The 20,656-nt window shown below is 40.4% G+C and overlaps 1 protein-coding gene across 1 annotated transcript; it reads right to left on the reverse strand.

Moving 5' to 3' along the window:
• Positions 1–3,728: 3,728 nt before the first annotated feature.
• On the reverse strand, positions 3,729–12,909 carry ANKS4B (ankyrin repeat and sterile alpha motif domain containing 4B; the record flags this gene model as incomplete). Its single annotated transcript, XM_084250905.1, has 2 exons — positions 3,729–4,878; positions 12,746–12,909. 2 exons carry the CDS (start codon positions 12,907–12,909, stop codon positions 3,771–3,773), a joined length of 1,272 nt encoding a protein of 423 aa, XP_084107031.1. The 3' UTR covers positions 3,729–3,770.
• Positions 12,910–20,656: the final 7,747 nt, after the last annotated feature.

The following is a 20,656-nucleotide window of genomic DNA, read 5'->3' on the forward strand; positions in this document are numbered from 1 at the left end:
GACAAAAAACCTTGTGTTGAGGAGGATCCTACCACTCAAGTCTTGATACCACGGTTGTCCCCTAATTTCTAAATCAAATGAGGTATCCTAGTCCCCAGTGAGCTATAGTTGTGTGCTTATGTCTTACCTTAAACAGTGAGATCACCATTTGTGTTTGTAGCTGGGGAGCACCCCCATGAGCTCCTTCTGTTATGCCAGATGATAGCATTCCTCCCTTCCCCTGGTATTTCACTAACTTTTGTAATTTCAAGAAATAAAACATTTTCCAGCTCTGCAGTGCTTGCTCCAGTAACTTCTGTCTGTCACAGCAAAAAAACTGAGGGGACCGAGTGCTTCTTTTCATTCCCTGGGGGAACTCCAATGGCTGTCCATTTTTTCCTTTTTAGTAAGTTGATTTACAATTTATGTGCCAGTTGCAAATGTGCAATTCAGTGGGGTTTAGTAAATCCACAGATTTGCGTAGCCATCGCCACTGTCTAATTTCAGAACATTTTCATCATCCTGCAAAAGAAACCAGTAGCCATTAGCGGTCACTCCCCACCCCCCTTCTCACCAGCCCCTGAAAACCACTAATCTACTTTCTGTCTTTATGGATTTGCCTCTTCTGGATATGTCATAGAAAGTGAATCATACAATATGTAGCCTTTTGTTTCTGTCTTCTTAAAATTAAAATTTCAAGGAACAATGGAGCTTCCAAATTGGTCAGGACACCTTTGGCCACAAGTGGAAAAGGCCACTACTCAGATGCCCTAAACTGAATGAATGAATGAATGAATGAATGAATGAGGAAGGGAGACCATTGGCTCTGGCAGTTAGGAAGCACATGGGTAACTGGTTTCAGCTATAGCTGTATGCAGGGGTGCCAAGTATCACCAGGACCCCAGCTTACAGCTTCTGAATCTGTCCTCTTCAGCAAGCTTAGCAGAAACAGAGATTCTCTAACTTATTAGGTCCCAGAACTGAGACTCACTGGACTAGCTGTCACATGCCCAGGCCTGAGCCTAATATCATGGCTAAAAGAGAAGAGATAATCTGTACGGCTAATCCAGGGCCATGTGCCCACTCCTTGGCTGATGTATTATGCAGGGAGTTGTCTCACATGCCCCCTGAAGTCAGGACTGTGATCAGCCCATCTGGCCACCCAGCTGACCAGAGGGAAGGTGTTTCTTGTCAAAGAGGTGTTTCTTATCAAACTGGATGTTGGGTAAGCAAATCTGCTTGCCCTATAGCATCAGTGTCAAAAGAGCTATTAGGGATCCAACATGGTCAACTTACAGGTAGAGAAACTGAGGTCCAGAGATGCTTTCCCCAGGACCCCTGAATCATAGCAGAGCAATGTTGTCCTTGTCCTGCCAAAGGCCTCATACAAATCTACCCCCACCCTCTAGGCTGATTATCAGAGAAGTCAGCAGTGAAGAAACACTTGTTATTTTCCTTTGTTTTCCTACCCAAACCCCTCCTGGCAGATCATTTTCATGCTCTAGGTAACTTAGCCAAAAGTTTATCCTATTTGCTAGGCTGTCTGCAAAGAGGCCCTGGTTCTGGAGTAATACCCCCCATGTGATCTGATTCTGCACACTTCAGGGATTGTGGAGTTTTTCTGGGGTTCTTACTAGTCACAATACTAATGGATTGTAGAGAAGGCTGTGTAATGATGGGGTTATTAAAAATGCCTTCACTCATTCAGATTTCTCTTTTTTCTTTCCTTAAGAGCCCCTACAATAATGCTGTGATAGACAACTGAGCTACAACAACAATTGGCCCCCAAAGACCACACAGTCCAGAAGGGAAGACAGATATGTAAAAAGAGTTACAGTTCCATGGTGGGTGTTACAGGAGCTTTCAGTACAAGGCCCTAGCCCTGTACTGTGATGGTCTGGCACATGGTCCAGGGGGTATATCAGTATATAAAGGACAGAGAAAACTCCTTGTCCATAAGGAGTGGACATTGCAGTAGGCAATACCTGGCTTCTCAGCTAGGCAACTGGGCATAGGAGAGGTCCAATGAGCGGGCTTTCCCTACTCGTTTTACCTCTGACCATGATATTCTACAAAGCACTTCTGGAAAGGGCCCTTTTTGTTAACAATACGCCCTCTAGTGGCTTATACTTTCCTTCTATCCCAGCATTGAGTGTCATTGGGCAAATTGAGCGCAGGCAAGGGAGGCAGGCTTCGATGCTACACATTTTTCTGAGTGCCTTCTATGTGCCAATTGCTTTCCAGCACATTGCTGAAAGCAAATACAACTTCCGTTTATTCCATCACAACAAAATGCAATATTTGTAAACATAATCATTCCCCAAAGCAATGTATTTGATGATTGACAACCTTTCTGAATCTGCCCATTGACGAGGAGTGAGCCAATTGTTCATGAGCTGAGAGCATCTGTGTTTTCAAAATTTATATCCCCCATAGTGCCTCTTTAAGCAACCCAAACAGATGTGATTCAAGAAGCGTGCTGAAGATAAACAGCTGTTTTTATATCCTGCACATAATCAATGGTAAATTCCACTTGATGTGTCTGTGGACTAACACATAAAAATCCAATGAAGCGTAGCTCTTTTGCAGGGTCTCGATGTTATTATGGGATTGCCATTCAAATAATGTCAGCTGCAGTGTCGCCAGTTTCTACTGTTGAGCCTACGTGTGTTCAGACATGCAGCGAAAGTGGCATGGGAGTAAATAAAAGCTGTGCAGAGGGTGAGCATGAAAATGTAAAATTCACTTTTCTAGTAAGATCTTTCCTTCAAAGAACCTAGATTTCTTTCCTTTTCTTAGAAAAATCATACTTAGAAAAATCATCAAGTAAGTCAGTCTTTTTTACTTTCATGGTCTTTCCCTCTTCCCCCACCCTCCTACTCAGGCACTGTATTAGTCTCTTCGGGCTGCCACGAGAAACACCGCAGACTGTATTGTTTAAACAACAGATATTTATTTTCTCAGTTCTGGAGTCTGAAAGTCCAAGATCAAAGTGATGGGAGATTTGGTTTCTCCTGAGGTTTCCCCCTCGGCTGGCAGATGACCCCCTTCTTGTGTCTCTCCTCTTTATAAGGACACCAGTGACATCGAAATAGGGCCCACCCTTATGACCTCACTTGACCTCTTTAAAGATCTGGTAAGTACAAGTGAATGTGAAATGGGAGGAAGGGGGACACACTCAATTCTGTAGGGTACCCAGATGCTATTTCTCTCTTCACTCCCCCTGCCTGCCACTCTGTCTCTGTCCCCAGGCAGGAGAATGATAGACCCATTTTTGTTTTTAATTACTTGTAGACCTCTGCTGAAGGGCCAGACACATTTAAGCTGGGCATCAAGCCTCAGGCCAAGAGAAGAACCCTAGTCCACACCAACGGCAAAGTCAGAGACCTAGGAACATCACTGGAATCACAACCCCCAGGCTATGAGGATCAGAAAGTAATCTTCAGGCTAGTGTGATGAGATTATAATTTTAAGTGCAGAATTAGAAATGCAAAAATGGCTTTCCCTCCTGTCATCCGATGAACCCGTTCTGTATCCAAAAAGATCAAAAAGACATCAAACACCATTTTTTAAATTTCTGGGTCTCCTTGGGTTTCCCATAGTGGTTTATTTGCCAGGTGTAGAGTATTTCTCAGAGCAGAGTTTGAGCCTCTTCCTCAGGCAGGCAACTCCAAAACCCTAGAAACCACATCTCACCCCATCAGCTAGAAATGGGGGTGTTGCCTGGAGTGCTTCTGGCAGGCCACAGCATCGCCCCACTGCTGCAGCTCCCCCTGTGGACCCACACTCCATCAGAGTTTGGTGTCAATCAGCTGCCCAGGACACTGCATCACCTGCTTCCTTTTGCTTACAGCATTAAGGACTTTCTTCCTGGGCCCCAGCTGCATTTGTATATTTTGAAGATCCTCATCAGAGCAAAGCAGCAATGCTTCGAGATCAATCTGCTCTCTCATGAAAATGGGCAGGAATTCTTCCAGGTGATGAGCATGCAAGAACACTTCCAGGGCAGTCGCATCAGCCACATCTTCCTCCCAGTCTACTTCATACTCATCCCAGGGCAGGTCATCTGCAAGGTCATTTTCCTCCCCATCGTTAGCAGCCTCAGCTTCATCGGCCTTTGCTGTTCCTTGAATCTGCAGGAATTCACTGGGCATTTTAAATCCCAATTCCCTCTTGCTTTCTGAGATGTCTTCTGGGTTTAATATTTTATTCTTTCTAAAAATGATACTTCCCAGACCTGGACGGTTGAGAATGGGTTCCTGGTGTGCATCTCTGTCCGCCTCTTCCTCTTCCTCTTCTAAGAGCCGGAGCTTCCCTTTGAATACCCTGGAGTATTCATCCTCTTCCTCCTCCTCCTCTTCTCTGAACATTTCCATCACATTCCTCTGCCCACTTCTCTCTTGTCCTAGCTCCTCCGCTGTGTCTTTACTTTTCTTGAACTTTATTTTAAAGGTGTCTTTAATGCCTTTAGACAGTGACCCAAATGCACTGGAAGAAGCAGCATTTGAAAGGGACGATTTGGAGTAAGTGCCCTTGGCGGAAGACAGAGCCCCAGAGTCCTCCTTGCTGTAGGTGCGGGCCATCTTACTGTGGTGCTTCTCCTGGAGCCTCTCCCACTCCTTGATCTGCCTCCGGGCATTCTTCTGAGCCTGCTCCTTCAGCCTGGCAACCTTTTTGGGGTTCATGACATTCTGGGCAGTGGCAGCCTTATCCAAGAGAGCAACACATTCTTTCTGCTCTCTGCTGGCAGCTGCATCCAGTGGAGACTGTAAGTCGTTGTCCAGGGCAAAGATGTTGGCACCAAAGTTGACTAGGAAGGAGACACAGTGGGTGTGACCATTGGAGGCTGCATAATGTAGAGGAGTATTTCCCCAGATGTCACATCTATCGGGGTCTCCCCTGGAAGAGAAAACATAAAAAATACATATTAATTTTTTTCTCTGGACATGAGATTTCCCCCCACCCGACTCAAATGAAAATAAAAACAAAAATAAAAGACAAAATGCACATTTATCGTGTCTTAACATTGTTAAAGATAACTTCTGACCATCCAGCTGAGTCACATCCAGACATCACATGGCCCAAAACAGAGAAAGTCCATCTCGACCCCTTTGTCTTTTCTTTAGAAGCAAGTAAAGCTGTTCATGAAACTCCCCAACAGTGAAACTTTCATGTCTCATTGGCCAGATTTGGGTCCTAGGCCTAAGGGAAGAGCAGTAGAGTTACCTGTTTAACTTAGATCAATGAGGATTTTGGAGCTAAGGTAGCGTCAGTCTTCCCCAGGGAACCCAGGAACCCGGGGGAAAAAATCAAAGCCCTGCTTTAGAGTGCGTGCCAATTTTTGCGGTATTGCAACACCCAATTTTCAAGGAGCAAATTAGGAGCAAATTTCAAGCTCCTAATGTGAGTTTGTAAGAGTGTGCAACAGCTTACTTACTACTTTAAGTGATTCCTGCCACACAGACCAAACAGGTACACAATCTCAAGAGCACAGGTAATAGTAAAATGGGGTTAAATAATTAGGAGGTAATGTGTTTCGAGCATTAATTTATTAAATTGTAAGTTTATAAATTTTATTTTTGATGATTTCAAACTTAAAAATTTAGCAGTTCTCTCTCTTGAGCAAGTAAGAACGGGGTCTAGCACATCACTGCTCCCCTCCCCCAAGTCCAGCTTCCCCAGTTACAAGGCCTCAAGCTTAACTTTTCTCGGACTCAGTGTCCTCACCTGTAAACGGAGACTATTACCTACTCATAGAATTGTTGTGCGAATAAGTTAATCATTAGAAAAGTGCTAGGTACATAGTGAATATTCAATGAACCTATTATCTCTAACTTGTCTCTAAAGTTATGTAATGCTTAATTTCTATATTTTTTTTCTCAGACCTATCTAGTACATTTCACAGTACCACAATAACCTTTGGGGCTTTTTGACACTTCTAGTCTTATTCAATGTACCCTGTCCTCCTAATTAGATCGTATATTCCAGAGGGCAAAGCCTGTGTCTTTTTGTTCTTTGTATCAACAGTATTTCCTAGTCACACAGTGCACTAAGGAAATAAGAAGATAATGTAAGTAACTGAATGGGGCCAGGTTTGTTCTTTTGACAAAGTCACTGACAAATGCACGCTCCATCTAGGGGGGATGGTGTCGCTCGATCGTGGCTGCTTGCTACCTTGAATAAAAGCAGACACAATATTGCCAGAGCTTCCATTGTTCAAACAAAACCAGACATCCAGAATTTCATGTGGAATTTTTTGATTTTTTAAATGTTGGCTCAAATTTAAAAGAAAAATACAGTGAAGTCCAAATAAACCATACTTGTGGGCTAGCTCCAGCCCATAAGCTGGCAGTTGGCAACCTCCTTCCTAGCAGAGAACAGCGCGAGCAGATGCACATGTGGGTGATCTTCAGGGCATAGTTAGGGAGCCCAGGGTATACTGCAGCATGACCAGAGAGCCTGGAGGTGGGGGGCAAAGGGCACATAAGTGCAAAAGAGGAGGGAAAGAAAATAAAACTGAATCAAAGGAAAACAACTATTGAAAACCGCAGTGCTGCTGGACACTTTCAAGAAGGCCTCTGGTTCGTTGACCTGTTTTGTTTTGGATCAACCCTTTCAAACTTAGCACAGTTGTGTATTTACACCATGCCTCACCTCCAAAGATGGAGTTTCACTTTTTATTTTATTGATCTTAATCAAATACCATATTCAAGGCTCCGGAAGTCAAGACATCAAAGAGGGATTGTAAAAGACACTACTTTAAACATGAAAACATACTGGATAAATTTGCTCGAAATTATCCTTAGATTGGATAATTTAAAAAAGAGGTGATTGAGAGGAGTGAATTGTGCTGGGGCTGTTCTGAGGTAGTAGTAAGTGTGGGTTAAATCTATATACTTAAGCCACAGAGCAGAGGAATCTCCCTGCACCCGAGGGATCTTAAATAACAAGAGGAAGAACATGAAAAAAAACCTGAGATGACACCACAGACGAGTTTTCTTTTAAGAAGATTTCAGATGCAAAATTCCAAATGACTTTCAGTAAGAGGATTTATGAGTTTCCCTGGTTTACTGAAGTGATTTCCATTTGCCAAATTCTACTTAGACAACTTTCCAAACTGATGTACAAGTTCAATAAAATATATTTTCTATTAACAAGTTTCACGGGGTCCTACTAAATTCAATCTTTGTCTTTCAATCCTTGATGTCTTTCACATTTCTTGGTAAACTATACCACACACCTGCCCAGGTATTCACAAGCTGGTCCCTTGTAGGGGGCAGAAAGGGGCACAGGGCAGGTTTTCTGATCCAGCAGACTGGGTAAAGGAGGAGTCCTGGAGCCCTCGGTGGATTTTGCAGGCTTTTATTGGGATTTACCAGGCACACGGTAGGCAGGGGTGCTGGGGGGCCGGGAGGCTGGTAGGCCTCCCAGCCGCCAGCAAGTCTTCACTCTTTCTGGGCTTTCTGCTTTCTCCCTGCTTCTCTCGTGGTTCTCCTTTCTCCATTCGTTCTGCTTCTGCTTCTCTGCTTCTGCTGGCGTCCCCATGACGCCGCCCTTAAAAGCCCAGTCTCAGCCCAGGTGAATCCCATCTACATATGCCCATACCCTACTCCAGGTGCCCGTCATCAGGCCTGCATTCAGGACTGCCGGGTTCCGTCATCTATCCTGATGGTGGGAGGGCAGAAAAGCCTAATACTTTTTACCTTACCCTACATCCCTTCCTCTCCATTTGAGGATCTGAGTCCAATAGTGATGTCCTATGGTTTCAGTCTGATGATTTTTTTTCCTATTTCATTTTTTTCCAAAAAAGAAACTCAAAGAAGAAATTTTTAAACTATCATATTTTACCGTTGCTTTTTGGTAAATCAGTATATTTGGGCAATAAATTTTAAAAGATGATTGGGATTATTGTCACTAAATAGGCAATTTGCTTATATTAAATTTCTCTGAGCATCTGTTCCATTTCAGGTTCTCCTGCTGAAGATGATTTCATTTTTTGTGATGTTCTCAGAAAAAAAAATCATTATTTAAAAAACATTTTTCTACATAAGAAGGAATATTTGGATTCACTAGTAATCAAAGAAATGCAAATAAAAACAAAGTATCACCATCTTTATTTTGCCTGTCAGATAGGCAAGGATTAAAAATAATAGCAGTACTTAGTTTGGGCAGGAGTATGGGGGAATAAACAAAGCTTGAGGAAGCATGAAGTGGTTCAAATTTCCAGGCAAAACAGATGTCAAAACCCCTCAAAACTTCGCATGCTCTTGAATCAACAGTTTCAGCATTAGGTATTTATCTTAAGGAAATATCAAATCTTTGTGCAAGATGAATGACTAACAATGTTCATCCCAACTTACTTGTAATCAAGACTTGATTCAAGTGAAATGTTGAGAACAAGCAACTGACTAAATAAATTATGATGAAACCATAAGATTGGATACCATGTAGTTTTTAGAAATAGTGACCTGGGTTTCTGCTTTGACATATGGATTGTCCACAGTCTATTGTTAAATGATTAGAAGCAAGTTTTGGGCTAGTCTGTAGGATATGATTGTCTTTTTAAGGGAGAAAATGTACATATAATGTGTGCCTGTTCTCAAAGGAAAATGTCTGGAGGATGTGCACCAAAGTCAATGACAGAGTTAGTGTGGTTTTTGCTCTATGAGATACAGCTTTCAAATCTGATGTGAAGTGTAGCAGTATGTATTCCTCTAAGAATCAGGGAAGAAAAAAATCATTTTCATTTTAGAAAAATCAAACAAAACTTTTAAAACTGCATGCATGCTTGTAGGGTAAGGAAAAATATCAGACTTTTCTGCCCTCCCGCCATCAGGATAGATGATGGATCCTTGTGGTCCTGAATGCATGCCTGATGGCAGGCACCTGGAGTAGGGTGTGGGCATAGGTAGATGGGATTCACCTGGGCTAAGAGTGGGCTTTTAAGGGCGGCATCACAGGGACGCCAGCAGCAGCAGAAGCCGAGAGAGAAGCAAGAGAAGCAGAAGCCGAGAGAATGCTGGAAAGCCCAGATAAAGACTTGCTGGGGGCTGGGAGGCCTACCAGCCTCCCAGCCCCACAGAGCCCCTGCCTGCTGTGTACCTGGTAATCCCAATAAAAACCTGCAAAACCACTGAGAACTCTGACTGCTCCTTTACCCGGTCTGCTGGATATTAGAAAACCTGCTCTGTGTCCTTCCTGCCTATACAATGCTTTAGTGGCTAGATGAAATTTTATGTAATTGAGGTCATCTTCCCACATGTAATTATAGCCTTTAACCTATACATTTAAAAAAAAAGGAAAAACAAAGCCAGAGTTTGAATATTAATAGTTATCACAGGATCATTTGACTCAACCAGATGGTGATTCAGATAAATGCTCAAATTATCAAATTGGAACGGACCTCAAAGATTGATCAGCTTTTACATTCAATTTTTAATTTGTTTCCTTCTCTAACTCCTGAAATTTAATTGAGAATTTGATTTCAGAGCCACTTTCTAAAGATTGGTTAGGGTCAGAATACGAGGTGATGTAAAAATAATCCTATACCAGACCAATTTAACCAAGTTAGAAGGACTTAAATGCTTCTGGAAGAAAGGGGAAAAAAAAAATCTTGGACATAGTAGAAACCACCAGAAGACAAGATATGAAAAGGAAGAACTAGAAAATCTCAAGTTATATTTATTAAACACTGGCTGTGAGCACAAAAAATTTTCTGCTTCTGCTTTTCTGAAAATTTTTTGTTCTCATAGCCAGTGTTTAATAAATATAACTTGAGACTGGCTTTTGATATAATGTTGAGAAAAAATTATTTTCCCATGTCAAATAGATGGAAAAAGAATAAACTATGTGACAAATTGTGTTGGGACAGATGACTAACCACTTGGAGAATGTATAGTTAGAGTACAACTTTGGAACTTAAATGAAAATAAATGCTATATGAATTAAGGATTTCAAAATAAGACATGAACCTGAAAAAGTACTAAAGAAACTATCAGTCAATAAGTAGGAATGACCTTAAAGTTAGAATTATATAGTGAAATTGACAATCTTGAGTATATAAACATATATTTAAAATATATGCTTACATTTACTTATGTTTTCATTTTTATTTGTAATGTATGTTGTCCAAAATATGAATTATGAGCTGTGGAAATATTTTAAATACAATGACAAAAAGGCTCATAGTCTGAAAAATACTTTATAATACACCAATGAGAATTGTTGAAGACTCCAATACAAAAGTGGGACAATGTTAAAAATTTACAAAAGTAGAAATACAATGGCCACTGAATATAAAAAGAATTTTTAACCTTACCTGTAATCAAAGATAAGAACATTAAAGTCACACTGATATATCCTTTTAGGCCTATAATACTGACAAACATAGGTACTCATTTTCTGAGAAGGTAATTTGTCAATTCACACAGAGTATTTACATTGCGCACTTGCCAATTGATCAGAAACTTTACACTGAAAAATTTACCCTCAGGCAAATGTGAACAAAGATCTATACAGCTCTAAGATGTATAAGGATATTCTATATTTAAATTATGGAAAACATTATTTGTTCAGAAGAGAGATATCTAAGAAACACATTTATTGACTAGAATATTAAGAAGTCACTAAAAATTAAATTATGAAAGAACATATTAGTATGTAAAAATGTCCATGATGTTCTAAGGAGTAAAAAAATAAAAGCATGTCAACAAAAACATGTGCTTAGACTACACCACTCTGTGTACATGTATGTAGACATGTATTTACACACCTTTATATTTATACACACTATATATATTATATGAACATATAATAATAATGTTAACAGTGTATCATTATAGAAATTTTCTTTTTAATTTGTGTACATATATATAGTTTAATTTTCTGGGTTCAGCAATGTGTTACTTTTGTAATTAAATAAAAAAAGAGCAGAACAATTATTGTGAGAAAATTCTGCAGGCATAAAAGGCAGAGAGAGAGAGAGAGAGAGAGAGAGAGAGAGAGAGAGAGACAGCCATGAGTTGCCATTTAAACTGGGCCTGAAAGAGAGAGCAAGGGTTTTCACTGGTTGTGAAGTAACTGATATTGTGCAGAGGTGGTATATTTTGAGGAGATGAAGAAAGTTTGGGGGACAAGGGGAGATAGCTCGGTGTTACAATCTGGAGAAGGCAGACTTGAGGAAGCAGGTGAGGGAGGCCGCCTCTGGACAAAGGAAGTCAAATTCAGCAAGAGGAACGGAGACCAGCTTCACTCACTTCCTTATTCAGTAGTCAACACAGGAAATTTTTCCACCTTTGGTTCTTTTAACTCTTCACAAACTGGAAGCAGGACCTGGAGGCTTGGCCAGTCTCTTTCTTTACCACCCATCCACAGCATCCAGTCAATCATAATGGAGTCTATATCGGAACTGCCCCTCAAATCCATTCATGTGTCCCCCTTCCCATTCCACTCCCCTAGTCCAGGTCATCTCTCATCTTGACCATGAAAACAGGCCCAAACACTCGTCCTGACCACCGTTTAGCTGCCTGAGCAAATTTTGCGAACACAGAGTCTATGAGATAGCTCCCCTGAGAACATCTGTGAGAGTGGCTTCCCAGGACCTTAGGATAAAGTTCAAAACCTTGTGAGAATTTTCAAGACTCTTGTAATCTGGTCTTGTCTCTCCCCACTCAAAGAAAAACTACATCCAACCATGCTTAAGCTCTTCAGTTCCAAGAATGCACAATGGTTTCACTAGGGGAAACCTTCTTCCTTCCATCTTCAGGGTAATTCCTTATCTTTCAAATTGCAGCTTAAATGCTCAGGAGAGCCTTTTGTCACCCCTAGATTGGGGTAGATGCCCATGTTATTTACTCCAGTACCCTCTATTTCTTCTTTTATAAACATATATCATACATGATCGGTTTAATGTCTGTCTTCCTCTCTCAGATATGTCCAGATTTGTCTCTTTTGTTGACCAGAGCAACTCCAGTGGTGTGCAATGGCTGGCAGGTATGGATATGTGCAAATGTGTATTGAATTGAAATTAATTCACTTAGTTCCTGTATTTTCCTTCTTACTTTCTTCACCCCCTTTGGGTTGTAATTTCCAATACTGCCTAGCCCCTCTGATAACAAGTAGACAGCAAAGAAGTAGTAATTCCTATATTTAGAGTCAGGGGTAAGGATGTACGGGTAACCAGTACCTCCATCTAAGAATCATGGGCTTCTATTGGGATTGAGTATTAATAAAATGCTGTTAGATTTCAATGGCGAAGATGAAAAAATAAAAGAAAACCATATCACTTGTTCCAATCAAGGTTGACACCTTAAAGCCAAGGAGAAAAATGATCTCCTTTTAGAGAGTGAACTGTTTTACTTTCTGGAAAAGATTTTTAAAGATTCAGAATTAAAATATCTTTCCTCTCTGTTCCCAGGCAGATAACAGTGCTTTATTTGAGAATCTATTTGTATATGGCTGTTAAGTGGTGAGCTATGCCCATAGTACTGTATCTCAGTGTGAAAACAGCACCTGTAGGTCTCCTTTACACTGACATTTCTGCCTTTTGCTGCCATCTGAAAAATCCTTATACACTGTCTCCAACTGAAACCATGAAGTTGTAAAGAGGAGGGAAGAGCACAAGAGACTATGGTGATGGTTCGTGGGTGATCTGGGGGTGGGAATTTTACAAGGATTACACCTGAGGGCAGAAATCATACACAATACAATATGAACAATGATGTAAAAAAATTAAATTAAAAAATGAAACCAGAAGGTGTGAACTTACCCTCTGCTGCAGATTATTTCTAAGGCTTCCAAGTTCCCATGGTAGGCCGCCAGGAGGGTGGGAGTCATGCCATCTTCATCAGAAAGATTCAGATCTCTCCTGGTAGCCTCTTTCAGAAGTTCCAGGTAGCTATCACTAGCAGCTTGGTGGTAGCGAGTGGACATTTTTTCTGTTCACCGGTGCTTGGCCAGATGTCGCTCACCAGGCAGAGCTGGATTTAGTGGAGCAGCCTTCCTACAAAGCCTGTTAATCAGTGACAAAGAAGAATGTCACCCCAGGGCAAAGCTCATCCTAGCTTTCCTCCATGGACAATAGCTGAAAGGTTCACGACACTGAACTTGGACTTTTTCTATCTGGAAACATGAGGACTCTTGTGTTCATCTTGAGTGTTCTTATTATGTGTTCTTTTCATCTTATTATGTCCATTAACAAGTCTTGAATGTAATATTGGCCATCTAGGCATGGAATGTAGAAAATAATTTGCAAAACATTCAGAAGGAGTCTAGTTCACTGGGGAGATCTATTTTTTTAATGACTTTATTAAGGGATAATTTACACACTATGAAATTGACTCACTTTAAGTATACAATAATGGTCACTCATAAATTTACAGAGCTGTGTAACCACCACCCACTAGAATCCAGTTGTATAACTTACCTATCACCCTGAAAGATGACTCATGCTTATCTATAGTCAATCTCCTCTCCCACTCCAACTCCAGGAAACCACTTACCTGCTTTCAAACTTGCTTTTTATGGGCATTTCATATAAATGGAATCATACAACATAGAATCTTTTTAGCTTCATATAATTTTTTGAGGTTTATCCACATGATAGCAAGTAATAGTAGCACTCCTTCTTATTGCTGAATAATATTCTACGGTATTAACACCTTGAATTTTCTTTATCCAGTTGATAGTTGATGGACATTTGAGTTGTTTCCATTTCTCGGTTTTTATGAGGGAGTAATGCTGCTATGACAATCTTTGTGTGGACATAGATACATTTTCATGTCTCTTGGGTATATATCAAGGAGTGGAATTGTGTTGTATGGCAATTTATATTTAATTTTTGAGAAAATACCAAGCTGATTTCTCAAGTGACCATAGTATTTTACTATGGATTCAAATTTCTCCTAATTCTTGCAGCCTTGTTACGGTTTTTTTGTTTATGTCCATCCTAGTGGGTGTGACGCGGTATTATGGTTTTAATCTTCCCTAATGACTAATGTTGTTCAGCATATTTCATGTGCTTCCTAGATATTTTTACATCTTAACTTTAATTTTACATCTTAATTTTATCTGTCCATTTTTTCATTGGGTTATTTGTCTTATTATTGAGTTATAGGAGTTCTTTAAATCTTCTGGATAAAAAACCTTATCAGAGATACTCAAACTGAAAAAGAAAATGAAAGCACAGCATAAAAAATTATGGGATGCAGTTAAAATGGGGCTTAGGAAGGACTCAGTTTTTAATACTTGTATCAGAAAGAAAAAAAAAGTCAAGTCAATGAGTTAAACTTCCACCTTAAAAAATAGAAAAATTAGTGTGGGGAATACAGTATGACACCAAAAACCTGTTCCAAATCTGTCTGTAATCAAAATAAATGTAAATAGATCAAATTCACCAATTAGAAGACTCAATAATGTCTTATTTAAAATGGATACATCTACAATATAAAATTGCAGGAAGATTAAAGGCGAAAAAAGGAAAGTTAGGTCAAATGGTAACAAAAATTGTTATAGCTATATTTATATCTTACAAAATACAGTTTAAGACAAAAAATGACTGTAGGTAAAGATAATACATAATGTTGAAAGGAACAATTCATCAAGAAAATATGTTAGTCCTAAACCTGTAACTACCTAGTAGCACAGAGAAAACAAATTAATAGAATTTAAAGAAAAAGATCAAATTCACAATCTAAGTGGGAGATTATATATTGATGATTAATAAAGATATAAAAGATTTTAACACAATTCACAAGCTTTATCTAGCAGTCATCTATAGAACTCTGCAGTCAACTGAAAGTGTATGTATGTTTTTCATAACACACAGAGAATATTTATAAAAATTGTCTACCAAATAGATAACTGTGTAACTACATTAAGTTCACTGCTAAGAGTCTAATTCTATCCTTCGCTGTACAATTCCATCCTTTTACCTTTGGTTTAGCCACCCGCTTCCCCCTTCTCTTCTGGTAACCAGTGATTTGTTGTTTTAGTTCCTTTTGAGAAATCTTGGTAATTGTGAGGCAATGATGGATTTTGACTGTATGGGTTTGTGGAAGCAAGTATTTCAGTCTGTCCCCATGTATGTTGTTAGACTCTTGAAGATCAGAGGGCATCCGCCATTTACAATGGTGAAGAGATTTGGAAGATCAAACTCAAGTGGCAGTGGCCATCCCCTGGATTGTTCTATTACCTAGTAAGTCAAGTCCCATTCAACCCTCCTGTTGGGACTGACCCTGTCCACCACATCTCCTTACTCTCCTGCAATATTAACTTAGCTCAACTTAGAAAAGCATCCTACCAGTCATTTCTAGGTCCCTCTGTCTGCCACTGAGGTTCAGAGAGGTAGGTTTTATTTCCTTGTTTTCCTAAAATACCAGGAATTCAACTCATTATCTGGCACCCCAGGCATTTAACTATTTCCCCTTGAGGTCTTTTACCCAGACACCATGTTTGTCAAGGACTCAGAACACAGTTAACTGATTAACCCTAGGGGCAGCTTTTGGAGAAATTCTCCCTGCCCCCAGATAAGTGACATTTTAAATGTGCCACCTTTGGGTTTATCATTTTGTGACATCTCCTGCCACAAGGGTAGCTGCCTGACACTGGGGTGGTCTAAACAGATGTCTCATCTACTATAGAAACCAACACTGGCCCAGAGGAAGTAGCACTTGGAGGGCGAATTTACCCAGGACTCTGCCCTGTCTATAAAACAGAGTCCTGTGTGTTCCAGGGAGAGGAAAAGAAGGGACAAAGTTTAGTGGTAGTTGATACTTCCAGTCTCTCACAAGCATAATTAATGCCAGCAAAATGGAAACCAAACTTCTCCAGTGTTTTTCTGAAAAACCATTCATTGCTAATTGGGAGAGAAATTCAACAGCTTGTGCAGCCCAGAAACACAGATTTTTATTAATGAGATTGTCCCCTGCACCCAAAGAGATCTACTTTCAAAAGCAGACTGTATTTGTTCTCCAAAGCTATTCATGCCTAATTACAGAGGAAATTCACTTGGATGGCAGGGAATCACATTTTTATGTAACAAGGAGAAAGAAAAGATCTAAGCAGAACACTTGCTTTTAACAAGATTACTTCATCTAATGAGTATCTTATTGTGAATTTTAATGAAAATAAAAGTAATAAAAGAAAGTAAAGGAAATGAAAGGGGATTACAAAAGTCCCATTGTTACATGGAAAACTTACAGGGACCAGGCAAGGACAAAGCAAGGTATTATCACACCCCTGCATGTGCTGAACTTGGACTTATGAGAAACATATCTGGTGAGGTAAAGACATTTTCAAATGCACTATCCAGAAAATGTCACTTAGACATATATATTTTTTTCTCTTCAGTACAATAATAAAACTACTCAAACTATTTAATGTGAAATTTCCCTATTCAAAAGAAATTTCATTTGTTTGTCTTTAAACCTGTGTATCACTCTTAAAATAAGGAAAAACTTTCCCACATTGAAGGTCATTGGTGTTGCTTTCCTTACAGTCATTGCTAAATGCAGATATAAAACAACAAAGGAACTGCTGTCTGCCCTTTTGTTTATTCTCCTCCAAATGAAAACATTTGTGAAAATATTTAGGCGGGTAAAGTTAACTATTGAAATTGTAATGTCCCTGAAGTATTGATTGGGTTTAATTTATTCACATAAGTTTCAAGTCATTCAAAGTTCTATTTTTCTGCCAGAAAAATAGACAGAGCTGTTATTGTACCATCTGGTTTGCATGAAGAATCTCTTGGCATCTCTTAACTGCACATTTTATAAATGTTAAATGCCAGATGGCATTACATTGTAACAGTGGAGAGTTTTAGAAAGGTTTCCAAAAACAAATTATTTAAAATGTGAATACTGGATAGTTGAAGCAGGGGCTATGAATTTCAATTCTCTACTTGAATAAACTGGCTTTGCTAAGTGCACACATTTCCTTGTTCCTTATGCCTTTCCCCCTTCCTCATTAATTATTAGGTTTGTTCATTAATTATTAGTTTTGTGAATTGAAGAATTCAATCAATATAATCATATGGCTCAAATCTTCACTCAAATGTTAAGTTTTATGAAAACTGCAGGAACAACAATCACCAGACAACTTATATTTGTGGCCATTTTGTTTCAAGATGGCAACTTTACCACATGATTTGTGAAACAGCAAATCATCAAACAACATCAAAACTATTCAGCTCTCTCAAAGCTAATAGTTGACTGGGAAGACAGGCAAATGTGAAGGCCAAACACTGTGTAGAAATAAAGCCAGCGATCAGGAATGGTTAAGTACATGGGTTCTTCAATCAGAGACTGACTGACACTCAATTCAAAATTGGATCCTGCCACTAACTTGGCCCAATTATTTCTCTCTGAGCCTCAGCTTCCTTGTCAATTAAATGAAAAGACTACTTTTTCCACTTATTCCTCACAGGGCTGTTGCAAGTAATTACTGAGTTAATATTTGTGAAATAGCTCAGTGTGTGGCATGGTCAGTGCTCAATGAATTAAGTTAGTAGTCACAGCTTTGAAAGTAGAAGGACTGGTAGCAGAAAGATAGAAAGTCTTAACCTTTCTGGGGTGAATGGTAGATGTATCATTACTGCATTTTCTTTTTTTTTTTTTTTAAAGATTTATTTATTTATTTATACAAGCACTGGGTACAGTCAGAGATGCGGGAGGGTGAGAGAATTCACCAGAGTCAGAGCGGAGAGTAGAACAGGCAGAGTGACGAAGTACACTGCTCAGGGGAGCAGCAGGCGGCAGGAGAGGTCTGCGCACCATGTGGGACCCTTGCCCGGCGGCCAGGGATTGAGCAGGTGCTGCAGAGGCTGAGGGCAGCTTCGCAACCCAGTGCTCAACCGCTGCGCCACCGGGGAGGCCCATTACTGCATTTTCTTAAGCCTTCTCTTTCCTTTTATTCTAATAACAACAATTGAAATCTGGTTCTTTTTTGTTTGATTTGTCTTATTCCCTATCAAGTATAATAAAAAGAGTGTATATTTCAGTCATAAGAGTTGTATTTCAAACTGGGAGTTTGTCATTTTTTAGAGCTGCCATATCAAACAGGGTTGTGTAAATAACAGAACAATGTTTTTACCTTCATAGTTCTGGAAGCTAGAAGTCTGAAAACAAGATGTCAGCAAGGATGGTTTCTTCTGAGGACAAGGGATACATTTGATCCAGGCCATGCTCGCTGGTTCTCCCTGCATCTTCACATTTTCCCTCTGTCTCTGGTGAAATTCCCTTTCCTTCAAAAGTCACCATCATACTGCCCGAGGGTCCACCCTAATCACTTCCTTTTAAGTTAATCACCTCTGCAGAGACTATCTCTTAATACAGTCAGATTCTGAGGTGCTAAGAATTTGAGGGGGGGTGTGCTTCAGCATGAATTTTTGTGGGGGACACATTCAGCCCATAACAGATTTCTATTTAGCAGCTACCAAGCAGGGGACACTCGCCTCATGGAGCCTTCATTTCCTTTTATTTTTGCTACCTTTAAAGGCTTATGCTCCTTGTCCAGCATGGACCTGTCAGGGGGAAGTAGGACAAAAATTTCCCTCTCTCCTTCTACAGAGACTCATAAAATCATAGGGTTTCTGAGAACCACCTACTCCTTCCCAATACAGATGTCCCCACTTTTCAAAAGTTTGAGCCATGCATTTATATGACAAAAGAGTTGCATTAGTGCCCATGTTTGAGAACAGAAAGAAATCCAAAGAGAGCTTTTACTTTTATGACAAAAGGTAAGATAGCCTTCTGAGTTGATATCTCAGCAACCCCTCCAGAGAGCACACTGCAGGGTAGTGGGCCCCTAACTCCATCCCCAGGACCCCATTCTGCAGACTGTGTATTCATTATATCCTTCCTGTTCTTGCTCTGTGTTAGTGCTATTTTCAGTTCTGTGTGTTATTTGGTGTGATTTAGTAAGTGATTGTGTCTAGAAACCACTCAAAACTTTCTCCATATAAATGAATGGTAATTGCTTCTTTGCTTAGCACCATTTGGCTTCCCCATGCTCTAATAGAAATGCTCCCACTTAGAATAGTGGGAGAAACCTGTGCTCTATGTATGTGAATTGTGAACAATAAAGTTGTGTGTTACAAAATCAGCAGGGGAACCAAAAGAAAAAGAGGTGGATAACAGAGATACAATAAAGGGAAATTTAACAGAACTCAGATATTACTTGAATAAAAAACAACCCTTTAGGGAATGGGCTGAGTTACAATGGGTGATGGTGATTGAGATTTGAATTACCCTGATCAAGATTAAAATTCCATAAAGTATTTGCTTGGGCCTCCCTGGTGGCACAAGGAGTTAAGCACAGCACTATGAAGCAAATCCACAGCTACTGCACCACGAGTTCGATCCCCACCCTGGGAGGTGACCCACATGGCGCAGCAGACATCTCCTGTCTCGCCCGCTGCTCCCCTCAGCAGCGTATTTCAGTCATTCTGCCTGTTCTGTTCCTGACTGTCTCTGGTGAATCCTCTCACCCCCCTGCACCTCTGGCCTGTACCCCAGCTCTTGTATGCGTAAATAAATAAATCTTTAAAAATAGTGTTTGTTTGATTCGCTTCAGTCACGTGCCTGCTCCTTCCCCAAAGAACAATGGAAGGAGCTTGACTGAAAGTCTCACCATTATATCTAGTGGGAAAGTATGTCCTCTCCAGCCCCATCACAGTTATTATCAAAAGAAGAGAAAAGAACATCAGACAAAACCTATACCTGCATGTGTGTAGGTATGCTTAGGTATGCTTAGGTCTTATGGGTTACATCAGCAGCCATTTGGTCTCCCCCATCAGAAAGCAAACCCCAAAAAGGCAGAGTCTCTGCACTTGCACCAATGTACATTAGTTTCTCTCAAGACTTCAAAATTTCATGGTTGTTCGGTAAATACTCCCCTGGGATGAAAATTACTGTAGTTTCATCATTAAAAACGGGTCTCATGTTAAAATAAGAATTCTACTGAATAGCCATAGCCACCTATTGCCACAATCATGTTCAACAAATCCCCCCAAACTAAGTGACTTCAAACAATAAGCATCGATTCGCTCACACATCTGTAGTCAACTGGTCAGTTCCTCTGTGGCCAGCTGATGGGCTTCCTCATTCATCAACAGTCAACTGGCGGGTCAGGGGGCACTGGCTCATGTAGGAATATCTCAGCTCAGAGGAGCTGCCTGGTCCTGTGATCACTCATCCTGCAGCAGACAAGCCTGGGCTTCTTCTCATGGAGGATGCAGAATGTTAAGAGAGAGACAGAGGTGTACAAGGCCTCTCAGGACCTGCCCTCAGAACTGGCACAGTCACTTCCACCACATTCCATTGGCCAAAGCAAGTCACAAGAGCAGCTAGATCCAGGGAGGAGGAGAGGCAGGAGGAAGAGTCCAACTGCAGAGTGCATTGCAATGGGAGGGAGAATGGAGCTGGAGGGGCTGGGGGTAGGAGATCGGGGTCTTTACAACCAATCTAGCATATCCTTCAGAACTTTACCATTCAACATATTTTATATCCTATCAACTAAAGGGAATATGCTGCATTGCCAAGGAAACCTTTTTCTCTATTTCTGTGGTAACCATTGCCCTAGCTACTAGCAATTGTGACCCCTCCGAAAGGGGTTAGGTCACTTGGCAAGTCAAAGTACTCAAGACCACTAGGTTTTAGTAAGCAGATTTTTTTACTTGCGT

The sequence above is a fragment of the Talpa europaea genome, assembly GCF_964194135.1.
Source record: "Talpa europaea genome assembly, chromosome: 12".
NCBI lineage: Eukaryota > Metazoa > Chordata > Mammalia > Eulipotyphla > Talpidae > Talpa > Talpa europaea.